The sequence below is a fragment of the Balaenoptera ricei genome, chromosome 4, assembly GCF_028023285.1.
Source record: "Balaenoptera ricei isolate mBalRic1 chromosome 4, mBalRic1.hap2, whole genome shotgun sequence".
In the NCBI taxonomy this organism is placed as follows: domain Eukaryota; kingdom Metazoa; phylum Chordata; class Mammalia; order Artiodactyla; family Balaenopteridae; genus Balaenoptera; species Balaenoptera ricei.
The window spans coordinates 67,113,709-67,139,408 of NC_082642.1; the positions used below are offsets into that span (position 1 = coordinate 67,113,709).

Genomic DNA, 25,700 nt, shown 5'->3' on the forward strand with positions numbered 1-25,700 from the left:
CTGCATTTTTCATCCCAAGACAAAAGAAATGTTAACTACCTTAGTCCTTGTTCAGTTTTCTCAGCCTCCTAGACTAAGAGTTCTTAATATTTTTAGAAGACATGGCCTCATTTGATCAGTTCCTCAGTTCTATTTCAGTTTTGAGTGCTACTTTATCATTAAAACTGATTAACATTAGTTCAGTACATCAGCTACATGGAAAAATGTTTTCCATGCATTTTTACTGAAACACATTTTGTTATTTGAATAAATAGAAGCAAGTATTTTAAAACCTAGGCAGTTCATTCCAAGGCCAAAAGTTGTTTTAATAATGTGCAAATAAATTTGACTATTCTAAATGTCTGTTTCATTGGCAAAAGGCAGTTGTTGAACTGAAAGTGTGGTTTGAATTAAAATTATCTTTTGGTTGTATTAGAAGCTGTGTTTGGCTCAAGTTATGCTTGGAGGGAATGGTGTGTCAGAATGCACAAAGACTTTGAGCCTAGAAAGACCAGGTTCACACCCAGATCTGACCTATATCCGCTGTGAAGATTAGTGCAAATGACTGAACCTAGCCAGCCTCAGTTCCTGCACTTGTGAAATAGAGTAATTCCTTCCTCGTGGGGTTGGGGTAGAAATTAGAGACAGTATCAAATCTAGACTTCAGCATCTAGTAGCCACTGTATCAGTTAGATGGAGTTATTTAACCTGAGTTTAACTGCAGTTTCCTCATCTCTAAAAGCAAGAGAAGGGACTTCCCTGGCAGTCCAGTGGTTAGGGCTCCGCACTTCCACTGCAGGGGGCATAGGATCAATCCCTGGTCGGGGAACTAAGATCCCGAGAGGCACGTGGTGTGGCCTAGATAGATAGATAGATAGATAGATAGATAGATAGATAGATGATAGATTAGATAGATGATAGATAGATTAGATAGATAGATGATAGATTAGATAGATAGATAGATAGATAGATAGATAGATAGATGATAGATTAGATAGATAGATGATAGATTAGATAGATAGATGATAGATTAGATAGATAGATAGATAGATAGATAGATAGATAGATAGATAGATACAAGAGAAAACACTCATCTCACCGCATCCACGGGTCCAGAGGGCCGACTGAACTGTGCCATTTTATATATGGGACTTGAGCATCCATGGATTTTAGTGTCCACAGGAGTCCTGGGAACAATCCTCTGCAGGTACTGAGGGACAACTGGACTAGTTCCTACTCCATAGCATAGTCCCTTGAACAGAGCAAGTTCTCAGTGCTGTTTGCTGCAGTGGTTATTAACATTTTCTTCTGTTTCTAAGCTGTTATCTCACCTTCTGAGAAGGCAGTCCTTTTAGCTATTGCTGGGTCCTTGACCATAATTTAGAGGAGGGAAAAACATAGATCGTATCAGCAAATTCCTCAAGTAATAAAGTGAAGTGGTGGTAGTAATACAACTAAAACGAAGATATACGTTTGTGTGCCCAGTACAGTGCCCCTCCTATAGATGCCCAACGCATTTTCTTCAGTGCTCTAGGGAGGAATACGGTCTTAAAAGAAGTCATAAAAATAGTAACTCTATAAAGTAGCACTTTAAAGTTCACCAAAGTGCTTTTAGCCACCACCTTGAATCCTTTTCTGATTGTATGGCAAAGTATAAAATATTAAAAATAGAAAGTACTTCCCATATTCCTTATCTTAATTAAGTAATCCTATTTGTAAATGCAGCGAAGATATTACTCCCCGATTTCATAGAGGAGGAAACTGTTACTTAAAGGTGTTAAGATACTTTCCCCAAGGTCACCAAAGTGATGAGCAGAGTAGCCAGAAAGGCTTCACTGCTAAAGAGAGTTAAAATGCTACCATGATATTCTTGTTCTTGGTGTGTGTATGTGTGTGTGTATGTGTATGTATGTATGGCTAACATTCGATATGCCTACCAAATACTTCCCAGTTAAAAGGTCAGAGAACCCTAGAGCTACAGATATTAGGAACCTAGTACCTATCAAAATACTGGGGAGGCCTTGTGAAGAAAATGAATTTACAAAAGAAAGTAAATATTAAATCTACATTTCTTTCTGCATCTTGATACTTGTGTATTATAAACTATTTCTAATTCTTATAAATGATTCAGATCTCTTATAATTTTTTGTCTTGAGCAGAACAACAATCTGAAGCAACCCATTACCTCCCTTCCTTTTACTTATTAATGTAGCTAAGGGCCTTTGAGGCTGCATGGAGCAAAACAGTAGGATCACCTTGAATACAGGTGAGCTTGGCTCTGGAGGAATATGGGCAAGCAGATGGAAGGAAGCATCTTGGCCTCTGGGCTCTAGGTATACCTCTGCCCAGAATAAAGGGAAGGAATGGCAGTCTGGACAGTGGAAAGACATTGATATAAACCTTGTAGGTGAGGAAATTTGTACACCATTGAAAGAAGACTGAGACTTAAAGTCTGGCTTAATTCCCTTTTCCTGAGTAGGGAAAAAAGGTAGTAATTTCTACCACAATGATGGCCACCTTTTTAAAAAGATTTTTCCTCTCCAGTTGCAGAAAAATTTCTTACCTTTCAAATCATAGGGAAAAAACTCTTAATACCATACAGCTATTTTACAAGACTCATGCTGGGAAGCAAAGAAGAGTTTACTGTAGTCTTTCAATGCTATGTTGAGAGACTGACATTGCATTATCTACAAGAGACCTGATGTAGCCCTAGTTTAATAGAATCTGGGAAAAGTAAGGCTCTTTGTAATGGAACTTTTGCTGTACTTTATCAGCGATAAGTGTTTGCTACATTCCAAACTGTGAGGCAGATATTCATCCAGTTTTGGGTGATTATGAATAGAGCTGGTATAAACGTGTATGTGCAGGTTTTTGTGTGAATGTAAACTTTAATTCCTCTAGAGTAAAGTCCAAGAAGTGTGATTGCTGGGTCATATGATAAATGTATGTTAAAGTTTATAAGAAACTTTGTAAGCAAATTGTTTTGCAATGTAACTATACCATTTTGCATTCTCACCAGCAAAATAGGAGAGTTTCAGTTGTTCCTTATACTTGCCAGAATGGTATTAATAAGCATTTTTTATTTTGGCCATTTTAATAGGGATATAGTATTACCCCATTGTAGTTTTAATTTGCATTTTCCTAGTGGCTAATGATGTTAAACATCTTTTTGTGTGCATATTTGCCATGTGTATATCCTCTTTGGTGGAATGTTTGTTCCAGTCTTTTGCCCATTTTTTTATTAGTTGGGTGGTTTTGTGTTGTTTTGCTGCTGAGTTTTGAAAGGTCTTAGATACATTCTGGATACATTCTTTTCACATCATATCTAAAAAGTCTTTAATTCTAGGTACGAAATATTTCCTCCTGTTTTCTTCTTAAGAGTTTTATATTTTACATTCTACACTTAGATCTGTGATCCATGAGTTAACTTTTTAATAAGATCTGAGGTGTAGATTGAGATTTATTTTTCCTTTTGATATCCAGTTGTTCCAATACCACTTAGAAGACTGTTCTTTCTTCGTTGAATTAATTCTGCACATTTTTGAAAATCAGTTGGCCATATATGTGTTGGTTCTGTTGGTCTTTGTGTCTGTCTGATACCACACTATCTTGATTACTTCATAGTAAGCTTTATAGTAAGTTCTAAATCAGATAGTGTGATTCTTCCAACTTTATTCTTATTTTTCAGATTTGTGTTAGCAATTTTAAGTTCCTTTGTTTTGCCACGTAACTTTTAGAATCAACTTATCTATATCTACTAAGAAGAATCCTGCTGGAATTTTATTAGAATTGCATTGTATCTATAGATCCAATTTTGGAAGAATTGACATTTTTTCTGTGTAGAGTCTTCCAATTCATGATCACAGTATATCTCTCACTATTTAGGTGGTCTTCAATAGTCTCAGCAGTGTCTTGCAGTATATTTCTTTATTTCCTATCTCTGTGCCTTTTCCGCCCCCGCCCCCCAATGGCTGGGACTGGTACCTGACGTTAAATAGGAGTGGTAAGAGTAGACATCCTTGCTTTGTTCTGATCTTTCATTTAGTCTTTCACCATTAAGTGTAATGTTAGCTGCAGGTATTTCTATAGATGCCCCTTTTGGGTTGAGAAATTTCCCTTCTATCCCTAATTTGCTGGGAATTTTTATTATGAATATATGTTGGATTTAATTAGATGCTTTTTCTGTATCAATGAGTATGATCATGTGGTTTTTCTTCTTTAGGCTGTTAATATGATGGAACTGGCTAAGGATTGGAGAATGAGACAGTGTAGAAAAGAAAAAAAAAAAAAGAGGAATGGGGGAATTTTCCCCCATTCGCTCTGACCATTCAGAGACTCTTTGCTTTCTTTTGAGCCAGGCCGCTCTCTGCCCATGCAAATGTCTGTTCCTGGATTTCAGGCTGCGTTGAGTCTAATCCAGTGAGTAATGAAGGGGAAAAATGGTAAATTCACTGCTGGTTTGGTGATAGTTCAGATTCTTCCCCAGATCCTTCAGCTACTATTTCCTTTTTGGACTTCTTACATAGCTGCTCTGTTTATTTTGTCCAGGTTTAAAAGCTGCATTCAGTGGGAGAGACAGGGTGCAGTGCGCTTACTCCACCTCACCTGGAATTAATCTATTGTTTTTTTTTCTCCTTAACAACTTACAGATGTGTCATTAGATTGACTTGCTGAACTATGTAATTTTAAATTTGAAGAATTAAGGTTAATTTGAGGTCATATGATGGATTAAGGTATTGTAATACCTAAATGATATTTTCTATTTAGGTATAAGCAATAATTGCTGTAAGTGAGAAGTACATAAAACTAAATTATAAGAATATTTTAAACTGATCTGTTTCCTGAGAATTTCTCTTTGACTGTATTTTTTATTATCATGTGTTTTGAAAGACTGTTTAAAACTCTAATCAAGTTTAAATGTTGAAATTTTTAGAACTAGTGACACCACACTGCACATTCAGCCCAGTAAGATGCCTATGTACCTAGCAAGGGATCTGGGTGAAAGTTTCGACTAGAGGCCTAGTAATGAGGCATGAAGAGATGGAGGAGAGGCAGACCTGGGGAAGATCTTAAGTGGATGAAGCTGTGGAATGCTGAGGGTATTGAGAGGACTGTCCATATTGTGCAGAAGAAGAGAGGAAGAGCAGAGGATGGGGTGGGAGCTACTGTGAGACCTTTGGTCCAAGAAGCAGAGGAGAAAGGCCTCTGCAGGGGCCTGCAGGCCACTCCGTGCCAGGAGGAAACAAGCTTCAATAACATGCAGTCACTGCGGGAAGGAGTGTTGAGGATGAAGGTGGAGCAGTGCCATCAATGTGTTGTGTGATGACCTCGGAGAAGTTTTTCAGTCAACTAGTAAGGAAGTAGAGGAACAAGAAAAATAGGAATGATAATAGGAAATTTTTTCTATATACATTTTAACTGTTTGATTTTCAGTTCCTAGACCATGAGAGCAGTGTTAGTATGTCTTTATTACCCATAACACTGCACATAGTAAACATCCAGTTAAGATAATTGCACATCTGAATGACACTCTGTTACCAGCAGTGCCTGCACACATGGCACTGGTTAAGGACTAGCAGAGGTTGTTGGGTGAGGCTGGAGAAAGGGGGGGAAAATGTGCTGTTGAAGAGCTGTTATCCTTTGTTTTGAACTTTGAAGGAGACTTTCTTGTTTTCCTATTTCATTTATTCTTTATAGCTCACTTCCAAAACTGACTTTGAGGCAGCTGAAGGGTGGCTAGGACAAAATATGAAAGTCTTTAGTATGTCTTCCCTTTTCTGCCATTCTTTTTCTTTCTTTCTTTCTTTCTTTCTCTTTCTTTCTTTCTTTCTTTCTTTTAATTAAAGAACTAAGGGATATCTTGCTAATGTGGTTTTTTGGGCTATTTTTTGGAATGGAGAGGATAATCTGTCTTCCGACCTGCCCATTTCTCTATTTGTCTTGAATTATTTTTAACTTGTTTTCCTTTATTCCATGACACTGCTTATAGGGGCAAGTAAGAAATACACCACACAATGTTTATTTCAAATGAGGAATCACTGCTTCTTAAACCAACAGTCTTTGTGATTTTTTTTTTTCCTTTTTCCAGGATCAGAATTCAGGCCATAAATGAAATTGGAGCTGGACCATTTAGTCAGTTCATTAAAGCAAAAACTCGGCCGTTACCACCGTTGCCTCCTAGGCTCGAATGTGCCGCTGCCGGGCCCCAGAGCCTGAAGCTGAAATGGGGAGACGGTAACGCCAGGACGCACGCGGCTGATGGCACGGTGTACACACTGCAGCTGGAGGACAGAAACAAGAGGTGAGGGTCTGAGGCTTCATCCAAAAATTCGATGGCTTTAGGTTGTGGGATGGAATCTTCCTTGTTCATTTGTCCTCTGAAGCACTCTTCCTCCTTGTTGAAAGACTCCCTAGGTATTTGGGTCCTGCATTTTATACCCAAAGTTGCACCCTCCATTCTCCATTTGGAATTTTCTAAATTAACATTCTAGTGATCCTGATTTCCCTACATGTGATAATATATGTGTTTTTTCTTTCATAAAGCCAGAAAATGGAGAGAAATTATCCAAAAAGAGAATGGTCAAATTCAAGTCCATGCTGTTTAATAGTGTTATATTAGTCACGAGTGCAGAGGGAAATAAGACTCAGGAAAAGATGTTAACCTCTTTAAATATTCAGTAACCATCCGGACAAACATGTTTACCAGTCTGAAATAGCTGTGGTGATGTACAGATGGGGATTGTGCTCTGTAACTGTGGGCAATGCAATATAATATCAAATTAAGTAGAGCAAATAGGAGATTTCTTTATAAAACTCCATGCTCAGGAACACTCTTGGCTACAGAAATCAAATACAGCCTTTCACATAGTATTTATTGAATCTAACTTTATTTCCTCTGAAAATGGCCGATCAGAAGATGGGCAGCTGAACTGTATTTAGGAATAATTCAGATGCGTAGCAAAAGTTAATGACAGAAAGTTCTGTTACCAAAAGTTCAAATGAGAGAATCGGCTGAAGGAGGTAGGAGCTGACCATAAAACCAGGACAGCCTGATGGAGCAGACATGCTGCCCCTTCCTGTGCATACCTGCCAAGGCACAAGCCAGTGTATGTGGAAGTACTTCTGTTATTTCCCCTTAATGCATCATAGTATCCTGCTCTTTTCTATGGGGACCTGGTTCTCATTAGCACAGAGACCCCGTCCAACCTCTGCCTCTGCTCTGTACTCGAGTACTCGGATTCATGTGAGCTCAGTGGAGTCCTGCTGTGTGGAAGGCACTGTTTGAGGTGGGTCCTCGGGGACACCAAGCTCAAGAATGAAAGCAAGGCCCTGCTTCCCCCTTCAGAAGCAATAATATCAACCTACAGATAGTCATAGAACACTAGTGCCACTGGAGAAAAGCGCTCTGGGAGTTTGAAGGGGGCAGACATAGGGAACAAAGTGCAGAGACTGGTTGGTTGCAAAGATCAGGAACAGCTTTTTGAAACATAACATTTGAACTTGACATTGGAGGACCTGGAAAACACAGTAGTTTGACTTAGAAGAAAAAAAGTGATCGTCCTTTTGGAAATGAGTCTTAGTGTAGAAAGGACAGAGAAGGTAAGGCTTCTCTTGGGGAGGTTCATTAGAGATTAAATTCATACTCATTCACAGACAAGACCATTTATCTTACTGTGCTGTGTGCTTTTGGATGCATTTTTCACGGACTCATTATTTTACTGGTTGGAGACTCCTTGACCTTACTGGCAAGAACAGGAATTATGGACTAACAGAAATCATGATAAATATATAAAGCTAGCATTTGGGGAAATTTGTACATGAGTCTCTTTTTTCCTGGGCTTTTGGCTTACATTGTTGGCAGGGAGATCCTTCCTTAGAAAATACCTTCTAGTTGTAGTTGTACTGTTTAGAAGAAGTGAATCCCAGGAACATTTTTGAACCTGGTGGCAGAATTGGGATCAGAGCCAGCACCTCCTGACTTCCCCATGCAGCTGCCTCTACTATTACCTCCAAGAATATGGGAAGAATGACAGCTCTGCACCACACCTGCCATCCCCAACGTGCTGCAGTCCTGCCCTCTGCCGGGCAGGACTCTGCCTTGTACAGAGAACTGAACAGATGCTTAGGACAAAATCTCCATGAGCAAATAAGAATGCTGGTCCAAATAAGAATGCTCTTGTGAGACATTTAAATATGCCAGACAGAAAATAGTGCAGAGTCTAGTAATCAATACAGGCTCCTTCCTCATAAAAAAAAAAAGAAAAGAAAAAAAAGGGGGAGGGGGCTGGCTTGTTAATCAAATAAATGACTTGCCTAAATTTAAATGGCATTTTAAGAAAACTTACCATTAGGAACAGTATTTTTCTTAATTTTATGACCTAGAGTCCAAATTTATCTTTTTCTAAATTAGATTTGTCAATGCTCCCAGAAGTTATTAAAGTAATAGGAATATAGAGCATAATAAATTCTCATTCCATTTGTGGAATTATTTTCCTGGGATTTAAAAGGATGCAATTGACCTAATTTGAGTTTGAAGATGACCTTCCTTAGTGTCCTGAAACTGAGCTCTTGTAGTGAATGGCCCCATGAATCCAAGCCTTTTAACTTTGGCTCTTGAGTAGTGAAGATGAGGGAGAAACACTTTGAGATGGATAGATCATAATACTTGTTCTTAACGAGCTCTTTGTCAATTCTCGTCCCCTGGAGGTTCTTTAGGACTTGGATCTGGCCTGTCCAGTGTTTTCTTCCAAAGTGACAGCTGTCTTTTTCATTGAACTTGTGGTTGCTAGAGTGGTTTCTAGTTGTGGCTTTGGAGAAAAGTGTACACATTCTTTAGCGTGTGTATTGATTTCATTAAGCACTAATAAGTTCCTATTATGGATGTGGCAAAAATATTATATATACTGCTGTGGCCAAGGTGAGAATCCGAGTTAGGTCTGATTGTGGTTTTAATGTACTTTCTTAGCTGTCAGCCCTCAAAATATTTCTTTGGCCATGTACGCTTGTCTCACCAGTCACTGTGGGCATTTGGAAGGAGGGCTGCGGTGTCTTGAGTCTTGTCGCTGTCCTAGCCAGCCAATGCAAGAAATCTGAGTCTTTAAACATGCTTTGCAACAGAAGCACAATGAAAATGAATAACTCCATGCTTGGTAATTGTCAGATTAAAGAGTTGAGTTGATTTCAGCTGCTAAACTATTGCTCCTGCGTTTTCCGCATCCATGAAATACAAAGGGATTGAACTAGAAGCTGAACTCTGAGATCCTTGCCACCTTTTCACCTTAAAGCAGTGAATCTTTGTAGATTATTTGTGAGCTAAATCCTATATAAAAAGATGTCTTTTGTAAATGATTAGAGAATGTTATCTCTTTTTTTCTTCATGTTTAATTTCTGCTTTTGACAAATAAGAAAATAAGAAAGATACTAACTTTCCTTAAGAGTGACCACTTAATGGGCAAAACCGCTAAGGTTTTGCATCTGTGATCTGCTGGTTTATTATGTTTAATTTATATACCTCACAATCAAAAATATCTGAAATGACCCAGAGATTTCTAAGTATACCGTTTGGCCATAAATATATTTTCAAACTTTCTAAAGGACACTACCATTTACTGAGCACCTACCAAGTGCCAGGCATTGAGAGCTTTATCTACATTATTTAGTTCTTGAATAGATCACAGTCTGGTCGGGGATAGGTAGAAGAGACCTGGTGTGGCGGGCTTAAAGATTGACACGTGCACAGAATGTTGAGGAAAGGTAGAAGAATGGCATGTACTTTAGGCTTAAAATTGAACAGAGAAGGCTTATTAGAAAAGGTAACAAGTTGGGTGAGTCTTAAAAGGGAATCAATCTTAATAACCTCATGCTGGAGAGCCTTAGGATGGAGACCAGTGATAAGGACTCAGGATTGGGCAGAAACTGAGGATACAATCTCCAGAGAACAGAAACATGCCCTGGGTCTTTCTCCATGTAAATGCCTTTCTATTCTGGTACTTTTACACTTGGATTTTTTTTTTTTTTTCTTAAGTTTGGGGCTACTTCATGTAAATAAAAGGGATACCAGAAGAGCACCTTGCCCAAATCCTTGCCGCAAGGTAAGTCAACCTAGAATTCATCCCGGTCACCTGGAATTGCTGTGTAGAAAGTTTTCCCCCTTGATCAGGACATTTGTTTCCCATGTATTCAAGATTTTGACCCACAAGATTCCCAGTCCAAGGTCACTGACTACATATTTACTTAGCAACCTCAAAGCAGGACTGAGTTTATCTGTAGCAGTTATATTATGATTGTTCAGTCAATTTTTTTTTAAATTACCGCAGTGTGCTAGGTCTTGTGAAGTATGTTGCCTGTCTATAAGGAGCTTATCTTGCTGAGAAATTAATGTGAAAAAATGAGCAGACAGTACAAGAGTTTTTATTTAATTTCAACAGAAAAACAAAAATTATGTTAGTTTGGCTATAGAGTGAATAAGTCTATTATTCTTAACAGATCTAGCATAGATCCAAATGTCTTTGGTTCCTATGTATGCAAGAAAAATATATACCCAAAAGTAAACATTTTCATAATGCTGTGCTAACCGAATACAGGGATTAGAATAAAGATCAGCTCATGCATTTTAAGATTATAATGTGTAATGATGATTTTGAAGATGCATTTGTCTGTGTTATTGAAATGAAATGTTGTGCTGCCCTAACAGAATTTGAATTGATGCTGATTCTTGTCCTGACCCTGTGGGTCCCTGTTCCTGATAATTGTACACAGCACTGAGGCAAGAGGAACTTAAGTTCCAGGAATACATTTATGGTTAATCTGTTGTTCAGGTTATTCAGAGAGCCAATGTATTTTAAAGCAAGGCTCCAGCAAAATGGGGATGGGGTAGAGGGCTCTAATAGGATGGATAATTGCCACTTGCTCTCCTTTTAACTCAGCCCTTGTGCCCGTGACACTTTTACCTTTAGCCAGCAAAATTGGAGGGGCTTTGTAATGTGTACAGTATGACTGCCTGTTTGCTATTAGAGAGGGATGGAAAAGAATCTGCATAAAGAAACCCTAAAAAATTATACACCAGGCAACTAACAAAAGTGGCCGGGGTATATGAGCACTACAGGAGTGAACTTTCTTAATGGATGACTGTTATAGAACAAACTCCTGCTTTATTTCTCAGAGCATACTGCTGAATTAAATGAAATAGATGTAACACGACTACCTCAGGGCCCACAAAAGACCCTCGGTATTAGCTTCCTTTGCTTCTCTGGAGCAGTCCCCAATTCGCATGACCACCCTTGTTGGATAAATGGCATTTTTATATTGCTTTCAGTCACCAGAAGGCAGTTATGGTTCTCGACAGGGGTGTTAATTCTCTGTTGTAATCCCAGATCTGTTACTGAGTTTCTGGATGACTAGAGGCATGTCCCTTAACTTCTTTTTGCCTTAGTTTCTCCCTTTACAAAATGAAGCTAGTGATACCTGTCTTCAGTCCCTGGTTGATGGGAAAAAAGCATTTTTATTTTTTTAAAAAGGGGCATAAAGATTCATCCTGCAAAATAAAGAGTATCGCTAGCTTATTCAGTTTCAGGCTAAAATGTTCTAAGGACAGCCCAAGGTGAGGAGTGGTAAACGAACTATCTGAGATCTTAATTAGACCAGAAGTAGAATTCAGACTACAGTTTTTTCTTCTATTTAAAAATAAATAAGTAACAGAATGGAAATGGATAGCATTTTCCTCTCCATTTTTCCTAAATGAGGTAAGATTGAGGTAAGGCCACTAAAATAAAAGTAGGCTAACAGAAATTTGGAAGACTCTGCGAAGAATATGCCTAAAGATGAGATTCACTGCACGTATTTGAAAGCCAAGTAGAAGAATGGAAAGTTTCAAGGTTCTCAGGTGGTCTTTAGAGAGTCTAGTCATCCTTTCTTTGAATATAAATAAATTTCTTTTTTGATGTATATCAATAAGTGCAGTGCAGACAAAAAGAATCAAAAATAGGAATTTTATTCTGTGTACAGATTTTCATCAGTAGCTATAGTGACATTTTATTTCTTAGAAAAGGAGCATAAAAAGGATCATAACCAAAGCATCTTGCAGCCTGATTACTCACAAGCCAAAGGCCCATGTGGAGCTGGGGACATGGGGGTTAGGAAATTAACTCCTTTTCTCATTGGTCTTTTGGAAATCGCTCTTGACACTTGAGCATTCAGTCTCCAAGCTGGGACTTTCAGCAGCATCAGAACCAGTTTTGGAAAAGCACCTCCTTTGCCTCAGGTGTCCCCACGTGACACCATCTGCTGCCATCTGCTTCTGCATAGACATGGCGGGACTCAGTGTTCTTTGTGGAGTGAGGGCACATACTATTCATTCCTGTTTTGAACATCCCCCATTCCCAAACATCACTTGAGTCATGTAGGAAATTCACACACACACAATCCATGGAGCCCAGGGAAACTAGGAAAAAATAAAGGCAATGACATGTCATTGCTAAGGAATATAGCCACACTGAGCTTACTAAGAGTGTTAATTTGTGATGTTTTGAACTGTGCCATTTGCAGCCATTTGTGGACCACAGGCCATTTTAGGTCAGCAGGTTAGATCACTTTGAGGAGTAAATATTAATGGGCTTCTGTTAGCCTGCAGTGGGTAGATAGCAACAAGGAAATAAACATACAAACCTCAGCATTAGCTCTTACTTTCTACTGTGAATTTATTATACTCCATCCAGAGAATTCTTGGATGTTTCTTCTGAAACAAAACTGTTTTAAGGAAACTTTTTAAAATTAATTCTTTGTATATCATCATTTTCCCCTAAAATGATTTAAAAAAACATTTAAAGATGTAACATGTCTGAATTTCTTCCTTCAGTTGCACTTAAGTGCAAAAAAGTCATCTTTCACAATATTAAAGCCTAAAATACTGAGGGTAAAAGAATTTCTTGAAAATGTCAAAAATCTGTTGTTTTGCCTTCCTAGTGTATATTTAATGACAAATCATAGAATTTACTTGGTCCTTTCATTTGGCTCTCAGAAAAATTCCTGCCAGGTGAATAAGACAGTTATTATCCCAAGTGTCCAGAAACAGCCTGGAGAGTTATCAACTTGCTCATCATGAAGGTAACAGACTGTGCATTGTGGTCAAGGTCTTTGTACCTCTTTGTACCCACCATGGAGTACTCTGACAGGCAAGCAGCAGAATAAGCATATTCATTTTGTATTCATAGATATGTAAAATATTTTTTTAAACCACTGCCAAATTACCAAATTAAAGCCCACGTGTTTTTGTTACCTTCAAAGTGTTCAGTTTCAAGAAGACATTATAGTCAAAGCTAAAGCCAGTTGGGGGCAGAGCCATAAAGAATTCATTTAGACCGTAAACTTTCAGTGACCCACCGAATGTTCCGCCTTGTTTATGCTTCCCCTTGCAAGTAAACATTTGTTTTAGTACATGAGAGCATTTCTCTCCGTTTTTCCTCTCCCTAAGTAAAAAGGCCCAAATTCCCGTTAATGACCAGCATTTCTATAGCCCCTGCTGCTCCATCTTCATCTGTTTTCCACAGCGGCTCTCCGCCTGGGTTTTCCAGGACAGGGTGATGGTATTCACATGCACAGCTTTCTCTCCAGCTCCGGAAAGTCCAAGGGAATGTAAGTGAGAGGGATGCCGTCCGGGGACATCCTCAGGTTTCTCCAGTGTTGAGAAACGAGGTAAATCATTCATGAACCTTGGTGCTTTGTTATTATAAACAATAACCACTAATACTTATCTAGCACTCACAAGTGCTAGGCATTTTGTAATGGGTTCTCTCTGCATTATCCCATTTACTCCTCACAACAGCTCTCTGAGGGCGTCAGCACTGGTATCGTGCCCATTTCACACAGGAGGAAACAGCTTACTTGGCTATAGAGGTGAAGACCACCAGGCTGTTGAAGCTGAACTCAAACTCAAGTCTGCTGTCTGCAATGATCATTATTACCCGCTGTACCTTCAGCCCCTGCACCAGTGGGGCAGCACCATAGTGGAGCCCCAAGGTGTTTCCACACCTGTCCTCTCACTTGGCCTTCACAAGAGCCCTAGGTCATGGGGCTGATGCCTCCAGATGTACGTGGCTATGGGCAGCAGGGGTCGAGGGTGGAGTACAAGGCCTCTCAGAGGCACTGCCGGTGTGGGCCCAGGGCTCCAGGGAGACCTGTAAGGGGCTGTGATACCACAGAGGGTCCCTGTGGCTACCCATGCCTCAGCCTGAACTGATACTAAAATTACTCAGCGACTTTATTGAGCATGAACTACATTCTAGGAACCATACCTGTATATTGATATAATTTCATTATGTTTCTATAGCATAGGAGCATTCATGTAATAAAAATAACAGTGAGCATTTCATGTACACTCCTTGGTCACCAGATCAGATTAACTTATTTGGGGGAGAGCTATATGTCTAGCACGGGCCATAACAGATGTGGCAGGACGAATTCAGATGGACCTCTTCCTGCTGGAGCGTGAACTGGTTGTGGCCCCAGCAGCCTGGAGAAAGGCCTGCGCGGTGGGAGCTGAGAGCCACAGTGATCCTCAGGGCACCTGGGCCTGATCAGGATGGTTGGTGGCGCTCATGGTGCAGGGTCTGGAGCCATGGGTACCCTGTATTGAACTCTTAACTACGTGTCGGGCTCAGTGCTAAGCTTTTTCCCCGCATTTCTGCATTTGGCTCATCAAAACGATCTATGAAGTGGATACTGTCCCTGTTTTGCAGATGGAGAAATGATTAGCAGGGGCGAGCGATTTGGCAGCCTCACGGGCGGAGCTGAGATTCATGGCCAGTCTTCCTGGGTCCAAGTCCCCATGCCCCACCCCTTGACACCAACAGTGTGGAGGAGGCAGGGGGAGAAGTGAAGGGTGGCCCAGTGTTTACCAGGCAGCGTAGACAAGGGGTGGCCCAGGGGAGCGCAGACTCCCCACGTAGTGCGTCCCTTGTCACCTGGGCAACCCCCGTGGGACTGAGCAGTCGAGGGAATGACGTAAGGGGGGGGAAGGGCCGTCGGGACGGCTGGATGGCCACTGTTCTCCTCCTCTTCATGGCAAAGCCTTGCTCCAAGCTCTGAGTCCTTGGTGGTTTTAAAACGTGGAGTCTTCAATCATTGTCTTGGGGCGTGTAGCATGTTTAATTCTATCACCAAAGGCGTCTGGCTTATTATTAATGAATTTTAAAATTAAGTTGGTCTTTTTAAAACAAATATTTGATGAATATTTTTAATCCCTGCCCGAGTGGTTCTAGCCACAGGGTGTTAACCTATGGAGCCTCCCAGAGAGGCCGTCATGCGACTGGCTGTAAATCACTGGCACCGAAGAAAGAAGGTTCTTTCTTCTCCTGCCTCTTGGAGTGGTGGAAAATAATTACAGAATTGGGGTGAAAGAGGGATTATATTTTTTGTGTTGGCTTGTGTGCTTTTATTTCGTTTTGGTTGGTCTTTATTGTTTGAAAGAGAAGTCACTGTCAGCATGTACAGAAAGCAGCTTAGGATCAACAGATACGTATTTGAGGCCTACTCTGTGTAGGAACTGGGGCTTTTACGTGAGCTTTCACACTGAATCCCACCAGTCCTGCGAGGAAGGGGCTCTTGCCTGCACTGCACTGACAGGTCCCGTGGGGGAGGGTAAACAGCCAGTGTGTGCAGGGCAACCTCTCACCACGCGGCCGACCCTCCCCCCGGGAGGAAAGAAAATGACCTCAGTGTTAGCTGTCTTCTCAGCCTTATGAAATGATTATAACTAACACATATCGAGTGATTATTACATGTCAAGACGATTCTAAGCACTTGTATTAACCCATTTACACCTGGGGTGGGCTCTGTCACTAGCTTTATTGCACTGTCCCTCCAGGCAAACAAACCTCTAATGGCAACATTGTAAAGTTTTTCAATCACCTGTTCCACAGTGCTTTTTCTAAATAGGAATGCAACTTTAAACGATTAATAAAATGCTGTGGTACAAGAGGAAACCAAGAAAAAGGAACAAAATAGCTATTCCAAAAACAGCAGGTTTTGATGAACTTGAAAATTGAAATATTTGAAAATATGCCATTTGCTCAGTTTAGATTATACTACAAAATTGGAGTACTGAATCTGCTTCAGTAAATTTCTTTGTGAATGTGAGTGCTGCTGCCTACATAGATATAGTGAACTTATTTCAAAAGGAAATACTCTTCTCAGAGCAGGGCACGGACAAGGAAGCAGTACTATTGCTAGTATTCCTCTCCAAACTCCTTTAAAAACCCGGCTTTACTGCAAGTTTGTACTGAAGATGTAACACTTTTACTTCTGAAGCCAAGACTTCCATTTTGTGGTATAAGTAAGGGCAGTTACTCTGGTTAGAGATTCTAGCCGGGGTGAGGCTGAGTTAATAAATAGCCTCTGGCATTAGCAAGGGGTATCTTCATTAAGGCGGTAATGTGTCAGCAGTGCTAAGTAGGTTACCATGGTATTTGGGTTTCAGCCTGGACTCTGTCTTTTCCTGAAATTAAAAATGTTCATTCTTCAGTAAAAGGTGCTTCCTTACACAGCAAAGCAGAGGAACATTAAATAGGTGAAATGACTGGGGCTCAGGAACTCACCCGCAAAGGCTGATTAATGCATGGGTACTTTAAGATAAGTATTGACTCTGACAGGTTTTGTAAAAAAGCTGTTTAATCTCTGTATCCATCCATCCATCTGGAGGGAATGTTCTCTAGCACATGGAAAAGCTGCTGCTCTCCTTCAGAAAACCCTGCCCACACACAGGACCAACTAACCCACAGGTTAGGTCTAATTCATCTCTGAATACGCAGAGTCTAGCACACAGCAGATGTTCAAAAAATGTTTGCTAAGTGAGTGCATAAATTCTGCTTACCCTTAGGCCAAATCAGCCTAAGAGACATTTTGAATTGTGTGTGATTCTATCACTGCCTGACTTCGAGCAGTATTTGAAGACAGCGGATTGTCCTCAGATGCTGGGACGAAGCACCGGAAACTAAGAGAAACAGTTGGCCTGTGTAGGAACAAGGCAGTGTGGTTGGATTAACTCATATAGAAGTTCTCAAAGTGTCCCCGGGCCAGCAGATTCAGATCCTGAATCTACTAAAGATCCTGGATAACTTATGGGAAGTTACATTATTTCCAAAATTTTACAGTTAACTATGAAAAGACAAACGGTAACATTATATTGCAGTTCTAAGTAATCCCGTTTCACTGTGAAAATATTAATTTTCCAAGACCTGAGGGGAAACACTCAAAATGTAAGGCCTGTTTTTTTTATCCTCATGCCTCTTATGCCTGTGTCTCATGGAAATATTATTTAGCAGAGAAGTACAAAATAGTCCTGATGGGAGGGAGAAGGATCCAGAAGCTGCCAGTCTAAACTGTCCAGCCCACCTGTGCTGTTTTTCTGTTATCTTGATTAACCTGATGGATGATTCTGAGCAAAATATACTTTTTCTTTTTACATATTTTCTCAAAGATCTATAATCGTAAATGTCATCTTACTAGTTTGAGAAAGGGGCTTTGAAAGCTCTTGGAAAGATAAAGGTTAAAATTTAAAGAATTTTCTAGCTAAACCTCAGTTATTTAGAAAATTCTGGTAAAGAGGACATTGTATTTCTCCGGTGCCCAATTAACATTAACTTCATTGCCTAGTACATAGTAGAAGGTAAGGTAACATATCAGATTATATAGATACTACCATTATGAAAAATTTGAAATTTCTTTATCAGTAAACAAAAGCATGAACAACTGATGTCTCTAGAATCTATAACATAATTAAAGGAATCTCATTCTAAGCTTTATATGTTCTTAAATTTGTGTTTTTCTTTTATGTAAGCATATATTAGACATTAAACTTAACAGTAACATAGCAACTGGTTGATTATTAATTCAGATGGTATGGAAAGCATTTACCAAGCTGGTCTAATCTGTTCCACATTTGTATCATAATTTCTTGTCACTAATAAAAGTTCAAGTGGCTAATGGATTCTGCTCCTTTCTCTAGGTTTATTTCAATCTACAGAGGACCCAGCCACACCTATAAGGTCCAGAGGCTGACAGAATTCACATGCTACTCCTTCAGAATCCAGGCAGCCAGCGAGGCTGGGGAAGGGCCTTTCTCGGAAACCTACACCTTCAGCACAACCAAGAGTGTGCCCCCCAGCATCAAAGGTTTGTGGACCGTGTATTCAGTCATGCTCTTCTGTGAGAGTGAGGAAATGTTGGGATTTAAGAGGAGGAGGCTCGATTCTGACCTTGAAGATGCTCTCTTAATATTTCTCATATCAGCAAGATAGAATCAAAAGAACTTTCTGAAAGAGAAGGTTGAGAAATGGGTTCTCTAGGGGAAATGAGAGGCCTTAAGGGAGAGGGCTTACCGGTAATGCCTTTTCTCAAGTATGTGTAAATTATTATCACAAATAATTTAATGGTGAGACAGCCTCTTCCCCACGGGGGATAGGTGGACAAAGAAAAGAAGCCGAGCTGAGTGACAGATGTGGGGTTGGGAACGAGGGTGAATTCCCGGTGATGCAGCGCTCATGGCAGTTTACCAGGAGAGGCCTGAGTGTGTCTCTTCAGCGGTCCGCACGCGTCTTTGGATGACTGTGGTGCGTCAGTAGATGAGAGGCTGGTGGAGGCAGCGTCCACAGCCTTTCCTCCAGCCCGCAGCTCTCACTGCAAAGCTGTAGCAGTGGCCTGTTCTCACCTCCTGGAGTATTTGTCTTGAGGTTTGTGAATGACTGGTTTACCCTCTGCCCCCTTCATGGGATCAGGGAGCGAGCGAAAGCCACTCCCCCAAGGCTCTCCCTCCACCGGCTCTGCTGAGCCCTCATCTCCCATTTTCAGCCACTGCACAGCCGACTGGCCAAGCCGGGCAGACAGCAACAGGGCAAAGCTGGCTCAGCCCTTCCCACCTAGCGCTGGGCCCAGTCCCAGCCCCTCATGGACTCCTGAGCCTGTGCCCTCCCCTCCCCAGAGTAGTGTGATTCTTGTGAAGGTCCCTGCTGTCTGTCTTTGCTTTATCCAGCTGCTGCCCGAAATGACTGAGGCTGACAGATAAGCAGCCCACCTGAACCAGGTTTTACATGGGGTAAAGTGAGGGTTGGCTGTATTATTTGGGTGGCTAGGCAGCGAGCACAGTTTGTTAAGAAGGTTCTGTCTGTGTCTGGCCCCAGGAGAAAGGCCATTTGACCCACTGCTTCCGCACAGAGGCGCTGTATCAGCTACACCAGGGCACGGAGTGCGTTACAGGAGGGTGCGGGGCCTCCAGGGCCTGGGTCAGGGTCTGACCACGGTCTGGTTGCATTCTGTGAAGGTTTCCCATAGTTCCTTTCAGGGCGCTTTATGGTAAATACCTTCCCCCTGCTCCCCTACCCCTCAGCGGTCCAGAAGCTCTCTGGCTTCTTCATGTGACGAAGATAACTGGTATAAATGGATGTACACTTGCTGGGTCACTTGGGCGGTAAATGCCCTGGCCCTTTGGTGTAGCTTCGCCTTTCGGCTCTAACGGAGGAGATTCCTGAGCACGCTGTGGCTGATAGGTTTGTTGTTGTAACAGGAAGGTTTGCCACGTTTACCAATTAGCTAAATAACTTCAGGGGTCTTCCCAGCACTACCTTTGCCTCTGGAAATGATTATTGGGGGAGATGCATTTTGTGGAAAACACACCACCAACCTGATAGCCCATGCAGGTCGTGGTACGTTTTCTTCCGGAGGACAATGTCCTCCACTGCCACACGTCAGGTCTTCTCCGCTCACGCTTAGGTTCAGGAGATTGTCTTAGCCGGAGGACTGTTTAGTCTGATGAGATTATTTAGTTTTCCATAAATTGCAGTTTTGGCCAACTAAGACAAACCTTTTTTTTAAGACAGCTTTTATTTTTCTGAAACAGCATTGTACAGAATTGAAAGTAGAAACAACTGCCTCTAAAGAATTCATGTAATTAGAAAATAAAAATAAGGGCATTCAGCAAGAGCAGTTACACATGCTAGTTACAAAATGGAAAAATATCAGATGTTGAATTAAGCTGTAGAGATACAGTATAAGCTGTAAGAAAATAATTTTAAAATTCTACAACATGTAAGTGCTTTGCTGCAAACTAACATAATTTCACTTTAATCTGGAATGATGAGTCCAGTAGGTAAAAAATAAACTAACAAATATAAATGTAAGATAACTTTTAAAGGCTAACCTCAAATGCCACCTGCTCCTCAAACCTTTCTTAGACTCTCACACGGATGTGACTTCCTTCCCCTGGAACTCCCCAACATTTTGTTTGTACCTCTCGTTTTAATCTGCCTTACATTTATGTTGGTTTGTACTTGTTTCATACCTTTCTCTCCCCTTCCCTCAACTAGATCTTCATTTCCTTGAAAGCAGTATTTATGGTACCTATTTTTGCATCCCCCAAAGAACCTAACACGGGGCTTAATCATAGAAGGTGCTCATTAGCCATCAAAAAAATAACAAAAATGCAACCCAGGCCAAACAGTTATTAATAGGATAGTGAGCAAAGGGTTCTTCGCCAATGGCTTGCTAGGCACGGAATGTCTTCTCTGTGTAAAGGGTACCCTGCTAGTTTTCTAGGAGGCTGGGCAAATAAACTCCCCTCTCAGGGCGGGCACAAGCATTCTCTCTCTCTCTCTGGGTTCTCACTAATATTACTAAAATGTTGACTATTCGTATGATACTTTGAATTTTGAGCTTGGATGTGTGGATTTGTATTTCAGCACCTCGAGTAACACAGTTAGAAGGAAATTCATGTGAAATTTTATGGGAGACGGTACCACCCATGAAAGGCGACCCTGTCAACTACATTCTGCAGGTATTGGTTGGAAGAGAATCTGAGTACAAACAGGTAAGAACCAGCGTGCGTGGCACGTGCGTGGCCTCTCAGGCTCAGGCTGGCTCCTTGCCTCTGCCTTTGCGGTGAATAATTTAGTAGCCAGTGAACTACATTTTTCTCAAAATCGGTCATAGAAACTGCCTCACATGTACCCATTACCTAATTCTTTAGGGTACAATAGCTCTGGCTTACATTTTATTTTGTATGTGGTGGTATTCTTAAATTTTCAGTTCCACAAGCATAATCTTGTGAAGGGTTTTAAGTTCTATATTTGTATTTGATATTCGTATGTATTGAAAACTAAAGTGCCAGTGGTTTTACTTTATAGGGAAGTAGTGTCAACCTAATTACTAAAGCCCATGTCTGTTTGCCTTTTTTATGGAAGTTATAATTGAAGGATAAGGAAAATGACCTATCAGCCCTTGAGGCCTGTGATTCAGAAGCTCTGGGTCACTACTTGTCACCCTTTAAGGTGCATAGGATCACCTGAGAATCTGTTAAAAATTCAGATTCCGATTCAGTAGGTCTGGGGTCGAGGTTCAAGCTCCCAGGTGACATTGATGTTGCTGGTCCATGGATCATGGTTTGAGTAGCAAGGCTGTACAGTTCACATGATAAACCCATGCAAGAAAGAATGTGATTGGAATATAACCCGATAAAGAATTTGGGTTTATCATTCTTGACACCCTTTTTGATCCTAATTCTTCCAAAGCCACACATTATCTTGTCACTGGATGTGAAAGATTCAGATACTCTGTGGCTTTCCATAACGTTCCCAGGAGCTTAATAATTATGTGAAATCAGAATATATAACACTGTTACTCCATTAGAAAAGCTGAGGACCCATTCCTTACCAGCACTTTTTTTTTTTTTTTTTTTTTTTTTTTATTTATTTTTGGCTGTGTTGGGTCTTCGTTTCTGTGCGAGGGCTTTCTCTAGCTGCGGCAAGCGGGGGCCACTCTTCATCGCGGTGCGCGGGCCTCTCACTGTCGCGGCGTCTCTTGTTGCGGAGCACAGGCTCCAGATGTGCAGGTTCAGTAGTTGTGGCTCACGGGCCTAGTTGCTCCGTGGCATGTGGGATCTTCCCAGACCAGGGCTCGAACCCGTGTCCCCTGCATTGGCAGGCAGATTCTCAACCACTGTGCCACCAGGGAAGCCCCCCTTACCAGCACTTTTAATAGGGGAGTGCATTTATGTCAAACTCAAGAAGGTGAAGAGAAATGCCACCTGCCTTCCGAATCATTAACATAATTTGCGAACACTTCTTTGTATTCAACTATTGAGGCTCCAGATACACAAAACAAGTAGAAAATAATTTGATTCAGAGTTTTTGTTAATTTGCTGGTTAATATTCCTCGTATTATAATAATAAAGAATACTTGTAAATAAAAATGAGTAAAAAGAATCAAAGAAAATTTTAGTAAATTTTACTGTACTTTGTTAATATGAAGTGCCAGATAAAAGAATGAATTGCTTTAAGCACATTTTGCAAAAACTTGTTTTAAACATGACAGGCACCACCAGTATTGATTAACACTTTGGGTGATTTCACCAGTTTCCATCATTCCTCTGAAATAAGAGCAAAACCACTCTTGTTTCCTTTCACCTTACAATCTCGTTTTATACAGCATATTTCACTTCACAGTCAGTAATTTTACGTGTGCAGTTGTTTCACCTTACCACCAATATATTACTGGTTTCAGAGTCTCAGCGCACATGAAGAGCAGAGGATTTTCCCTGCTAGATTCAGTCATCTTTAACACCAGTAGCATTGTCCTGTCGCATAGCAATGCAACAAATGGCTAAAGATGAAATGTTACCAAATTTTACAACATATCACTTGACACTTAACAATATTCACTTCCCAGCAGTACATTCATTGCGTGTTCATCGTCGTATTTTATAAACCTTTTATTCCACCACCATGCTTTTCCAACCTGTTCTTGGAAAAAATGTTCTGCTTCTCAAAGCACACTGATTGTTGATTTACATTGAAAAAGCATTGTTTACCCAATATCTGTACATTAGGCATTGCCAGAATATAGGTTAATCCATTCATAAATTAGATTTCACTGGCAGATTGGCTATTTTGAATCTTGCTATTTGTTTAATGTTATATATTTTGTCTCACGAACATACAAATACTAATACACAATTACATATATGCTTCAAAATATATTTCTTATTGTAAACAGCTATAAATAAGAGTTTCTTGTTGAAAGTAGGTGAAAACACAGTACACCAGGGCGGGCTCAGTAGCTGGGGAATTAGCATTCTTCTCGTAACCGTGTGTTTCCTGCATTTACCAAGAAATGATTAAGGCAGGTAGTGGTACTTGAAAAGCCAGGGTTGAGTCAGGGACAATTTGTACTGAGTTTTTTGCTTCTCCCTATTCAATAAACATTAACTTAAACATGATGTTTTGAGTACTTCATTCAGTTGTTCTGGACACGAGATAGGGAATGAAATCTATTTATCTTATGTGTGCAGAGTAATGGTTAAAATAATTATAGTCCAGAGATAACAGGCTTTGAATTCATAGAGGCAAAGCAAAAGAAAATGAGAGGTCATCAGTGCAGAGCATACACCACGGCAGAGCTATGGGCTTAGAGGAAGCACTGTGTATACTTCAGTTACAGCGCTAATCAGGCAGGATCCACTAATGTGTGGGCTTGTGTTATTCATTTTTATTTTCCCAGGACTGGCACATAGCTAGGCACTCAGTAAATGTTTCTTGTGTGTGTGAAAGAGGCAGTTTCACAGGAACAGGGTGATTTATACTTGCAGTGGTGAGAATCAGTAAACTTCACCATAGGGGGGATTTAGAAGTGATGTTTGTAACTGAGGTGAAAAACATCACCCATAATAGAACAGTGTCCTTCTGTTCCCCTAGCTCAGTTTTACAGGCGACATATGGCAAGGGCCAAGTCTTTTTCTGATATTTTGCTGGAAACATTGACTTTAACTCTGTAATTAGCTTTCTTTCGTTGAGCTATCATGATGTGGGGCGAGCATCTGGTTCTAATTATGAGACAGTCTATTAACTTAAAGTATTAAGTCCTCACCTAAAGTTTTACTCTGTATTAGAATGCATGCATATATTGATTTGGCTTTTCTGCCATTTAAAAAACCTTTCAAGCACAAGCTTTTTTCAAGAAACTTAAAACTTCTTTTCAAAGAAACAGTATTAATTGTAAAGCATTCTTAAAAAGAATGAAAATTGTATGTATAGGCAGGTGACTGATTTTTTTTGCCTCACAAGACAGAACATAAACAGTTTAATATATACATAAGAATGTAAAGCGAAATGATTCACATTCATACCCCTGTTCAGACAGCAATGATTTTTACATAAAGTATTTAAATATAAACACTGAAGATGAGAAAAGGGTAACAAACTGCAAGAAATTATTACCTATTGGAAGTCAAAATTTGTGACAAATTATTAATATTGTTGGTGCTCAGATTTGTTGCATTATGAAAACCTTTGAAACCTCTGAAAATTTATAGAGCTCCACCTTTAACTTGACGGCATCTCTGTATAAATTTATTTTTATTTTGTATCATTTTTAGAATATAGTATTGGGATGTGTATTGATTCTTTGTGGTATCACACAAGTTACTGTGAAGAAAGATCTTCTCTTGACGTTGAGAGAACTATTTTAAAGACTTGGAGCCTACATATTTTTTTAATAGTTTGTGATGTAATTCCCTAACACCGAAGTTAAATAGGCTGTGACTGTCTTATTGCACATTTTCTTCATCTTTGTGTAAATAAAGGGTCAAATCCAAAGCAAAGTAAGAATAGATCAAGGAGGGAACATTTAAAAGCTATCATTTGTCTTGCTGATTCTTAAATTTTTTAGGTTTATAGGTGCGTTTAAGTATCTGATGAAGGATATGACCCGTTCTGTCAGAAAAATATTCATGCACACATCCATTTTAAATTGCATATGAAACAAATTTATATTCAGTTTCACGGCGTTCAGGTGTAGGGCCCCTGGTTCATTGAGAAACTGTTAGGTGCTGTGCACTGTGAGAGCTGCCTGGCGTATAACAGAACAGCGTAGTCTGTGCTCTCAGAGCTTCTGGGCCCGTTGGGGTGGAAACAGCGTGCCCCCGAGAAGCAGTTCAGTAACAGTCCCTTTGCCTGTCCTCTTTGGCTCAGGAGCAACAATTCCTGCCCAGCATTGCACCCTCTACAGAGGAAGTCTGCAGGTTAGTGAATTCCCACTGCAGCTGGGGGGCAAGGGAGGTGAAATCTGCCTTCCGTAGTCATGTGATACTGGAGGAATTAATTCACCTCTCTGAGCCTCAGCTGTCGTGTCAAAGTGGAGATGCTAATTCTCTGCCTCAGGGTTACTGTGAGCGTCAGATCTGTTCAGTCATGAGAGGGCGCTGTGTAGATGGCAATGCTGGGCAGTTGTGTCTCCCTCTCCAGTTCCTGGGAGAAGGATGGCATTAGTAAAGAGGTGCAGGCGTTGGCCCAGATCCCAGCCTTCAGCAACCTCCCCCAAAGGCTCTCTATTTCAAAGGTTTCAACTACACAGCATGTTACTCTGAATTAAGGGTCACTGATTCTTCATTTCGATTATCTGGGTATTACTTTAAATCCTCTCATTTGGAACAGACATGTCAGAATTACTTTAAAATATATTGCACATCAAATCAAGGACAGAAATAGTCTTTGTAAAAATAATATTGTTTGTATACTTACTGTGATATTATGATTGGTTACTTCAATAAAGATAATCTTAAATGGAACTATGCCTTTTAAATTGGGTTGAGGCAGGAGGAAGAGCCTGTAATGGTGCCCCTGTCAAAATGAATGAAAACAAAGGGATAAGAGGCACGGCCTGCCGCCCTGCCATGGCGAGAGGCA

General features: G+C 40.5%; 1 protein-coding gene across 4 annotated transcripts in view; it reads left to right on the forward strand.

Moving 5' to 3' along the window:
* The window catches only part of FNDC3B (fibronectin type III domain containing 3B), a 350,111-nt gene that overhangs the window by 316,116 nt on the left and 8,295 nt on the right, over positions 1–25,700 (forward strand). For all 4 annotated transcript variants that reach the window (XM_059920533.1, XM_059920537.1, XM_059920536.1 and 1 more), the window contains exons 23-25: positions 6,068–6,280; positions 17,978–18,144; positions 20,703–20,830. In XM_059920533.1, the coding sequence (XP_059776516.1) occupies positions 6,068–6,280; positions 17,978–18,144; positions 20,703–20,830 (508 nt within the window). The remainder of the gene's footprint in view (positions 1–6,067; positions 6,281–17,977; positions 18,145–20,702; positions 20,831–25,700) is intronic.